We start from the raw sequence: 10,697 nt of genomic DNA on the forward strand, positions 1-10,697 counted from the left end.
ACAATCTCTCTCTCCATTTTTATGTTTAATTCACGCAACCATTACCTTGGATGCTCTCTTTCCTAGCCGAATATAACCCCTTAATCCACGCTTCATTCTTCGCTCTGTTAAGTCTCTCAGTTTCAATTGACCAGGACAACAGTAAGAAAACATGCTTCTCAAACGTACCGATGGCTAAAAGGGATTTAGGAAAATATGGATGAAATGAAATATAAGTTGTGAACACAATAAAACTCGATGGGGTTGGATATAGATATCGGCTGTGGGTGTTTGAGGGAAAAATTATAATAGTTGGAAAACCAACTCTTAGGTGACCATTCTGGAGGGATATAAATGAAAGAGTTTGAATATTCTTTTTCTATACCATTATATGGAGTGCGAGAGACTAATGGCTAGATACTAATTAAGAATAATATTAGTGAGAATATAATTAAATTTCTGAGTATAACAGTCTTAGTGGATGGCGGTTACTACCTAATGGAGTTAGGAGATATCTATATATTCTTTTAATTTTTAACACAAAAGTTAAGAGAGAAGAGGAGATGGGTGTACGTGTACCATAACTATAGGAAATGGGAGAGAGTATACTTAGTTATGAAGACCAAGGTAGGAACTTAGGCTGTGTTTGGTAAAAAGAAGCTATCAGCTAACTGATAGTTGATAGCTGAAAAGCTAGCTGGTAGCTGATAACTGATAGTTTAAAAGCTATTAATTTAAAATTAAAGTGTTTGGTAAATTTAACTGTTATAAATATAAAATGACCTAAAATTACATGACAATTTTATTTACTAAAAATCAAAATTATGTCAACAAAAATATAACCTTTGAAAATAAATATTCATCAAAACCTATGAAAATCACGTATTGTCTTTGGTTCTTTTTTCATACATCAAAATGAACATAATATAATGTTAAATTTGAAAAAGAATTAATTCGATCCTATACTTTAATTTGGGTGACTAATTTATCATTTTAGAGCTTTTATTTTTCGTGTCCATATTACAGCCCTACAGTTTATGTGATTTTGGAGCTATGGAGAATTTTTTATCTTTCAAAATGTCAATGATAAGCAACGAAAGGGATACACATATTCAATTACTCATCTCTACAATGTTAGTTATCTCAAAAATATCTTTAGAATTTAAAATGTTGACATCACTAATTATTGAGACAGAAAAAAGAAAGTTTAAAAAATGCGTTGAAATATGTATTTTTATCATAAATTAGAAAAAGAGGTCTAAGGGCGGCGATATTAATTTTATATGCAAAAATAATAACTCAAATACTATATATAGCACTTAGATTCAATAGTTATAAATATATGTTTGTACAAATTTATATCTATAAATACTTGTCTATGAGCATGGATCTTCAATTCTTAGCAAGGAGTGAAATGATAGTGAATGAAGCAATGAAATAGTATCAGAGAAGATGAAAACAAAACGTGAGGGAGTTGGACGGTTACTTTGTCTACAGAAGGATAAAAAAATAATAATAAGGTTATTATTGAAGAAAATGTAAAAAGCTATCAGCTATAAGCTAAAAAGCTACTTGAAATAGTTTGGGTGTGTTTGGTAACACAAAAAAGCTAGTTTATAGCTTGTTGGACTAGCTTACAAGCTTGTTTTGATAAAATGAGATGTGTTTGGTAAAAAGCTTTTCTCACTAGCTTATAGCGTTTTTTAAGAAGCTAATCCAAGTAGCTTTTTATACTTTCTTCCCATTTTAACCTTTTCTTAATTTAATTTAATTTTATTATAATAAAAAAAACTACCCACTATCTTCTTAAACTAACCATGTTTATCATGTATGGCTTTTTAAATTTTCTTGTCCACTTTTTTTTTTTTTTTTTTTTTACTTTGCTCATAATTCATATAATATATAATTTTATATAAAATTTATAATAAATAGTGAAGCAAGTTTAGTTAAATAAAATTCATAAAAATAAAATAAAAATTGTTAAATAAAAAAATTCGATTGAATTCATAAATACATTTATTATTGTGGAGATGAAAATAATTTGAAATATATTTAAATATTTAAAAATAAATGCGTTAAGTGATAAAAATTATATATATGATATTAAAACAAATTAATCAAGCATGTCCTTTTATGTCATTTTATATTTATAGTCACTTCAACAGCTAATTTTACCAAACACTTTTAATTTTAATCAGCTAACTTTTCAGCTATAAGCTATCAGCTATCAGCCATCAGCTATAAGCTAGCTTTTCAGCTATCAGCTAGCTTATAGCTTTTTTTTACCAAACACATTTCTCAAAAAAAGCTATAAGCTTGCAAGAAAAGCTTGTTGCCAAACACATCACGTTTTCATCCGACGAGCTTATAAGCTAATCCAACAAATTATAAACTAGCTTTTTTGTGTTACCAAACACAGCCTTGATACGAGGGCAACCATTGAATTAGTCATATAGGTGTATATCATGGAGAACATGTGATAGAAATAGTCATCATGGTAAACGATTTGACCATTAGAGTGGTTTGGACCATTGGAAAATTTGTTTGAATAATGCTACAAAATAGGAGTAATTGGTTTCATGGTTTATAGAAACAAAAGGGTACTTGAGGCTTTGCTAAAAAACACTGACGTGTGAGGCTTGGCTACTCCCATTTAAGATTAATAAATTAATTCCAAATAGTTATAAATAAATTAAGGGCATAAATCATAATAAAGAAACTATTATTAACATATATAACGTATAAAATATCGGGATGTTACAGGTGTGATTTTGAGTCTGAATTTACAACAATCGACGCCCACCGTAGGGCATATGAGTGAATTGGTTTAGTGAGTACCATGAGTTCAAAGTGGGATATTGAGAAGTTCACCGGAAGTAATGATTTTGGGTTATGGAAGGTGAAGATGCAAGTGGCGTTTATACAACAAAACTGTGAGAAAACTTTGAAGGGTGAAGGTGCGTTGTCGGTCATCATGACACAAGCAGAGAAGACCGAGATGGTGGACAAGGCTAGGAGTGCCATTGTCTTGTGCCTCGGTGACAAAGTTTTGAGGGATGTCGTGAAGGAACCAACCGCGGCGTCGATGTGGTCAAAGTTGGAGTCATTGTATATGACCAAATCTTTGGCTTATAGGAAATTCCTTAAGCAACAACTTTACTCATTCAAGATGGTGGAGTCAAAGACCGTGACAGAGCAATTAACGGAGTTCAACAAAATCCTTGATGATTTGGAGAACATTGAGGTGAAGCTTGAGGACAAAGATAAAGCTATACTCTTGTTGTGTGCTCTACCGAGATCATTTGAATCCTTCAAGGATACCATGCTCTATGGCAAAGAAGGCATTGTCACCTTGGAAGAAGTTCAAGCGGCTTTAAGAACCAAGGAATTGACCAAGTCCAAGGACTTGAGAGCGGATGAAAACAGTGAAGGCCTTAGTGTTTCAAGAGGAAATGGTGGAGGTAGAGGTAACCGAGGAAGCTCAAAGAGCAATGAGAACAATGAGAACTCCGCGCAAGTTGTGTCTGAGGAGTATGAGGATGCGGGTGCTTTGGTTGTGAGTTGTTGGGAGGATGATGAAGGTGAGGTTTCTCACCTTGGTATTGATGCCTTGTAGAGTGGTGTTCATCTGGAGAGACGTTAAACACTCAACATCATTCTGGAGATGCAGTGGAAAGAATACTCATTGGTTAGCTTGGAGAGGCGGTGTGAAGAGTACTCGTGATCACCTTTGAGGTGGAGTTGCAAGGTGAAGGCATGGTGTGTGTAAGCATTTGGACGTTGAGGTAGAGAAAGCTCAACTTGAGGTGGAGTTGATGACACCGGGAATGGTACGACTATGGAGGCCTTGGGTGTTTATGCTCTAGTTGTGAGCATGTGATCTTCAAGGAAGCAGGAGACGTTCCGTGGTTGAAGAGGGTTTGGTGTAGACTTCTGAAGCTACTTGGTGTAGTTGGATGCAAGGAAAAGAAAAGGGGGATTGGTGGTTGATGGTTAAAGTGACATCATCATCAATTTGAAGGCAAGGTGGATAATGTTGTGTATTCCTTCAAAATTGTGAAGTTGGAAAACAGAGAAATCGTGACACGATTTCATAGGCGTGTCACGATTTTGCAATGTCGAGAGCTGTTTTGCAGGGTGCCCAATCGTGACACGATTTTGGGAAAACGTGACACAATTTTTTGCTTGCTGGGAAAGTTTTCAGGATAAGGTTGGTTGTACCTTGGGTCGTACGCACCAAACGTGTCACGATTTGGTAAAATGTGACACGATTTTGACAGTTGAAGACTGCTATATAAGTGTTCTTTGCAGATTTTGAGAGAGAGCTTGAAGAGAGAGAAACTTGGGAAATCAAAGGAGGTAACTTTAGGGTTGAGGGTCTTTGATTAGAGTTCTCTTGGGTTCGGAAACATTGTAAACACCTTGGGTGAGTGAAAATCATTGAGTGTCTTGTTCATTGGTGAGATTGGAAAAATGGGTAGAAATTAGGGCTGTTCTTTGTGAGCTTGTTGAAGCTAATTTCTTGTAACCCATTTGTATCTCTTTGTAAGAACTTATTGATAGTGGATTGGAGAGATCAATCTCTCCCTCAGATTAGGTCAAGTTGGACCGAACTGGGTCAACAATCTTTGGTGTGTTTATTCCTCTTTTCTCTCCTTTTATCTTTTGCTTATGGTTTTGTGCTTTTTACTTTGATTCCTAGATTAGATCAAGGTGTTGTTATTGTTGATTATTGCTTGTGTTCATTTTGATATTGGTTACTACTTTTCTTTTCTCCACACATCATATTTTATATTGGTGTGATTTTGAGTCCGAATTCACAACAATTACATTATTGCACATAGATTAAGTAATGAAATGTGAACACCCTTAATGTTATACACTTATTAAACACTTCATTTTCTGTATATCTCTTTCTTATTATATCACCAATATATCATATTTATCACATAATATTTTCCATTTTTTCTCTCTCTCTGGATGTCAATTAGTTTTTGATATCTTTCAAATATTTCTCTAAATAAAATTTCAAAAATTTCAAAAAAGTGGCTAGATATTGGGTCTCCAACTCAAACCCAAGCTTTATATCAAACTCATTTTACAAGTGCAACAACAATGTTGTGTGTTTTGTTTTAACAAAGTCGAAACTTCAAGTCATTTTTTGCAAGTTGCTCAAAGATAAGGATAATTTGGAATTTGATTTTCAAATCGTTGGATTGAAACGTAATATTGGGGTGTTGAATTGGTTGATAATTTTTTACTCTTTAATTTATTATGCAAAGATATAAGAATGATAAAAAAAAAAGGTCTCATTTAGTTCGATTAACTACGGCGTGATGTATTTGGATGGAGCGTAATGACTTCCTCTTCAATAGGAAAATTGCTAATAATTTGGAGGTGGTAGGCCGGATTAAATTGTTATCATGATCTTGGTTTATAGGTAGGGAATAGGAAAATTGCTAATATTTTGGAGGAGGTAGTCTGGATTAAATGGTTGTCATGTTTTTGGTTTATATGTAGGGAAGACATAAATAAAAGTCTTGTTTTCTTCCATTGGTGGACTAACCCACTCAAATTCTTCAATGTATTTGGTTTAGACGTTTTGTAATGGATTTTGAGTATCCCTTGTACTCTTATTAATCTGGATATTTAGAATATTGTCTAAGCCTAATCCGCTAATGGAATGAATCACTGTAGAGTATGATATGAGGAGGCCTTAGAAGCACATCCAGGCGAATCTAGCGATCTAATCAGTTGCCACGATGACGATCAAATGTTGATCCACGAATGTCATGGACATCACAACATACTCAATGAACTTCACCTGAATAACCCCTAGAGTTTGTCCTATAAATAAGGATACTTGATGCATTCTAAAGATACACATCATTTAAACCATAAAAATCTCACACACTCAATAACAAACTCATTTGATCCTCAGAGTATTTGCAGGTACTCCATACCCTCCGAGGAACTTTTGCTGCCCTCCGTCGAGGCTTCTACCACTCCGATAGTCGATTTAGGTCCACAAACGGTGCTCCACTTCGAATCATTAGTACCATCCGTGGGCAACGAAGTCTTAGCCACATATGATGACTAACATACCATTTGCCCCTTTAGCCTCAACTAGGGCTACTGTTTCGGCACTTATAAAGTCTCACATTGCTTGAAAATTGAGATTAAGAGTAGTTTATTAACAACACTCACACTTCTCAACCTAACGAGATACATTTTATAAAGGAAAAAACTATGATGACCCAAGTGGATAATTCGTCGAAAATGCATGTGGACTTCCGGATCAGAGGTTAAAAGACTAAGTTAATTTTACTGAATTCATTCTCTCTTGGGTCTTTTAAAGATGTTTTACTTGAGTTTTCCTCTTAAAAAAATAATTTTTTTTAAGACATTTTTAATACTTATGTATACTTTATTTAGATATGAAATATACATGTCATGATTTTGTGAAACTATATAATTTTGCTTAATGATTTTTTTGACATTTTATAGGTGTCATAGTTCTTTTTAATTCTATTTATTGATTAAGTCATCCGGTTCAACCAACAAACTGGTGACCCAATAAAATTGCCGAGTCGATAACCGGTCCGAGTAAAAAACTATGCTGTTACAAATATTTTTATGTTTTCGTTCAAAAAACAAAAAATGAAACAAGTAATTATATTATTTAATTTATTAATAAGTACCCAAATCAAGTTACATCATTAAACCATTAAACCATAACATTACCATTTCATTTAACGGTTAGAACGCCCAGCTTGGTATAAAAAGACGGACGGAAAAGCAAAAAAAACTGTTCGAAGTGGGACTTCTGGTTTTGTAGATATAAGAAGAACAAAAAAAAACAACACAAACCTTGAGAGCCTTGATATTCATAAAGCTTTATAGGCTTAACTTGAGTTACAATTCATTTTGCAGGAGTGGTCCTTGTAGTCCTATTAATAGTCTGCTGCATCCTGGTCTTCTGCCTGAACCGAAAAAGAAAAAACATTGAATGCCGATGGTGGACAGGCAACAGGGAGAGCAGCAGCTGCTGCTTCTGGCTGGACAGGAAAAGGAATAACTCCTATTGCCGGAATGTTTTACTATCTTTACAATCAGGTATCCTGGTGATTTGATAATTTTACTGATGCAAATTCATTCTCTCTTGGGTCTTTTAAAGATGTTTTACTTGAGTTTTTGACAATTACACCGGAATATTGTACTTGTATGATTATGTACATGGATCAAATTATCTATATGCGTCAGAGTGTTTTTATATTAATTGCACATATTTGTTAATTTGAGTTTTTGAGTGAAGCCTTAGTTTCCCGTGAAACGTGTTACGTGTGTATATATTTCAGAAAATAATGAGACATGAGTTAAGGGATAATGTAGAAGAATTTCTGAAATATGTTAAACGAGTGAATCAAAATCCACATGTTGACACAATAATGGTTCATCTTATTGTTGTAGGGATGTACGATCGACTAGAGGACATGGTTTGTGAGATCAGAAACAGAATCTCAGATGGGAAGGTGCAAATTTAGAAGGTTCATAAATTAGAGAATCTTCCAGACTTTATCACTAAAGTGGTTCCCTTAGGAAAGTTTAGGCACTGCTTAAATTTTCTGAAGATTGAAGATGGTTGAGTTGTTTGGACTTGAATAACACACTTTAGTTTTGAAGGTTGATACAAAATTCCATTTTAGATTAATGAGTAATGCTGTATAAATAGGAATTGATCAGTATTATATTAAAAATGTGCATTGTAAAGGTTAACTTGAAAGCATGTTTGTTATTAAATCATACGTTGATTTGAAGTGATGTAATTGATATTTCAATTTTTGCTGTTACAGTTTTGTTCATGGTAGGTTATCATATGAGAACTTGAAAACAAACATATCTTTTATGACCAAATGGAAGAAGTAGAATCAAGACAGAAAATTTGAATCAAATCTAATGAGACCTAATATTTTCTTTTCCATATTGTTCTTCACAAATGCAGACAAAGTTCATACAGATAAGCCACACAGACTTGGATTAGAAGATTACTTTTTGAAGAAATTATATGCTTTGAGACCCTTAATCTTATCCACGACAGCACTATTTCTGATGATCAAAATACCATTGAGTTTGTTAGTTGAAGCTCAACCAATCCAACCGCAAGTAGAAGTGCTAACTTCAAAATGTTGGACATCATTGGCCATTTTTCTACATAACCAAAGATTATACTAAAAATATGTCAAAATCGACAAGATATACTAAAGCAAAGCAGCACCCATTACTGGAAGATCAAAGAAATGAATCGGGGGTAGATTCCATGTTTCTTAATCAACTGTACAATGTATATTACATTTTTCAACCAATTCTCTTTAGTGCTAAAATTCTACTGCATTAACTGTGTCATTAGACACGGCAGCCGTCCTAGAAGTATGCTCCTAAAATCTTCTTTCTTCATACATGTAATTAACAGAAACTGCGATTCAAATTAACCATGCAATCCTAAGTTAAAGTTAGCGAAAAACCGAACTGCTCAAATTATTTAAGTCCAAAGTCATCAGAACAAACAAGAATACTTAGATTTTTAAAATTTGAACAAAAACTTATATATGCAATCCTTGGTCGATTATAATAATAGCAATAATAAGATAAGTATTATATGGAAGAGGTAGAGACCTGTTGCATTCTTGCAGAGATATATTCATAGTGTTCATTCAGTTATGCTTGTAGGAGATAAGTTACTTTTTGTCCATCATAAATCTTCTGAGTAATCTACATTCATCAAGGTAATACAAAATTACAACAAGAAATGCATATCTACATATACATATTTAGCTGCCTGGTGGTAAAAAATTGAACCTTGAGTCGTTGATGTAAATAATGACAGTTTTCACTATCAAAGAATCTTGTTCTGGCACCAGCAGCAACCTACCCAATCAAACACAAGAAACATGAGAGAATTTGATATAAAAAGTGCTACAAAAGGACTTATTATAGGATTAGAATTAAAAACACCAAAAAGTAAATCATTTTCCTTCTGCCAATTAGGATAAGTAAACCATTGACTTTTGTATGACTTGAAGCTAGTGAACTGAATGAAAAGAGTTAACCCTAAATTCTTGACTCAGTGGTTCACTTGAATCATCTTCATTCTCATTGTTATCTTCAGAAGTTGGAATGTCAAATCTACCCTCAAATTTCATACTAAACATTAGATCTTCCCAGAACCCTTCATCATCAAGCACTGTTTCCATCTTCTCTTGTGATTCTAGTGCCTCAGGTTCATGTACTTCCTCCTTATTCATTTCCCCCCTTCCAAAAACCTGCATTTCCAGAGCTAACATTTCCAACTCCGACACCCCAAATTCATAATCACATAATTCTAACGGCTCAACTTTAACACTGCTTGATTGTCCAATACCTAGTCTAGTTCCTTGTTCAACAAGCCTTCTCTTTTTTGTCACGGTCACGGCTTCTTCAAGCTCCTTTTTCTTCTCTTTTTGTTGGAGTAGTTGGTGAATGAAGACAGGGTTTTTCATAGCTCTAGCTAAGAAAGACATCATTTTCTTCTGATTGATTTTTATCCCTTCTAACCTATGCTCCATCTCTAGAAGGTACAGTGTAGTATTATATTGCTGCTTTCTAAGACTCACAAGCTCCGTCATCAACATGTGTTTCTCTTGCCTTAAACGATCAATTTCTGCATCTAGTCCAACACAACCAACTTCAATAGGCTGAGAAGGTCCCTTCTTTCTCCTTATGTTCCTCAATAGATGTCTTTGCCCTCTTAGGAATCCTTCATTTGCAAATTCCCATCTATCTGAATCAATTTTTCTAAATCCCTGCAAATATTGCATACCACAAGTCCACAATCAGTATGAGAAAACAAAGCCGAGAATAAACTTGAAATGCAATTACTTACTATATAAGCAATGTTTTAAAATCTGACCTAGATAGAGACATTAAGATCATGATTCAATTTAAAAAATTGTATGTATTTAATTAGAGAGTAAGTACTTACATAAGTGTTTAGTTGTCTGACAAAGCTTGAGAAATTATTGTGTTTGAAGTATCTGGGAAGGAGAAGATTGGAGAAGGCATGTGTATCCCAAACCACAAAACTTGTGCCACTCCTGTTCCATGAAACTATATGGTTGGTACTTTGATCATCAACTACATCAAATGTTTTTGTGAGGAATGGTTGTGGCCTAATTTCATTAAGTCCTTCATTTGGTTGGGGTGGTGGAATCGTTGGTTCTAAGTGTTCTTCTTTCACCGAGTACATATAATTCATTCTCAAATATGTTATGTCTAATTAGAATTAATCAAATTAGTTTATTAAAGTCATTAGAGGGATTTTATAAATACATGCATGGATAGAAGAAAATAGTATTACCAGTGAGTGATCAATAATTGAATAGAAGGTTCTAGATATATTAGGATGAAAGTGATTGAGCACCTTCCTCGTGAGCAATTGGATGATGAGATGGAGAGAGTGGTTGATCTCCTGTTTCAGAAATTTCTAGATCACAATTGACATGTTACAAAAGGATCAAGTGACTTTTATTTTCATTACTATTATTTAAATATTTTAATTATTAATAATATATTAAATTAAAGATTTGATGAAAAATATTAAATTAATATTTTTTAGCTATTTTAGTTATTTAAATATTTCAATAAAATATTTAAATAATATATTTTTTTACCGTCTTCAAAAA

General features: G+C 33.6%; 1 protein-coding gene across 1 annotated transcript; it reads right to left on the reverse strand.

The window, feature by feature from the left end:
* Positions 1-8,268: 8,268 nt before the first annotated feature.
* Positions 8,269-10,485, reverse strand: LOC11434146 (heat stress transcription factor A-7a). Its single transcript, XM_039828230.1, has 4 exons — positions 9,998-10,485; positions 8,836-9,818; positions 8,653-8,748; positions 8,269-8,452 (listed from the first exon to the last, which is right to left on the reverse strand). The coding sequence occupies exons 1-2, from the start codon at positions 10,268-10,270 to the stop codon at positions 9,060-9,062; spliced, it is 1,032 nt and encodes a 343-aa protein (XP_039684164.1). The 5' UTR covers positions 10,271-10,485; the 3' UTR covers positions 8,269-8,452; positions 8,653-8,748; positions 8,836-9,059.
* Between the last annotated feature and the right edge of the window lie 212 nt (positions 10,486-10,697).

The sequence above is a fragment of the Medicago truncatula genome, chromosome 1, assembly GCF_003473485.1.
Source record: "Medicago truncatula cultivar Jemalong A17 chromosome 1, MtrunA17r5.0-ANR, whole genome shotgun sequence".
Lineage (NCBI taxonomy): Eukaryota > Viridiplantae > Streptophyta > Magnoliopsida > Fabales > Fabaceae > Medicago > Medicago truncatula.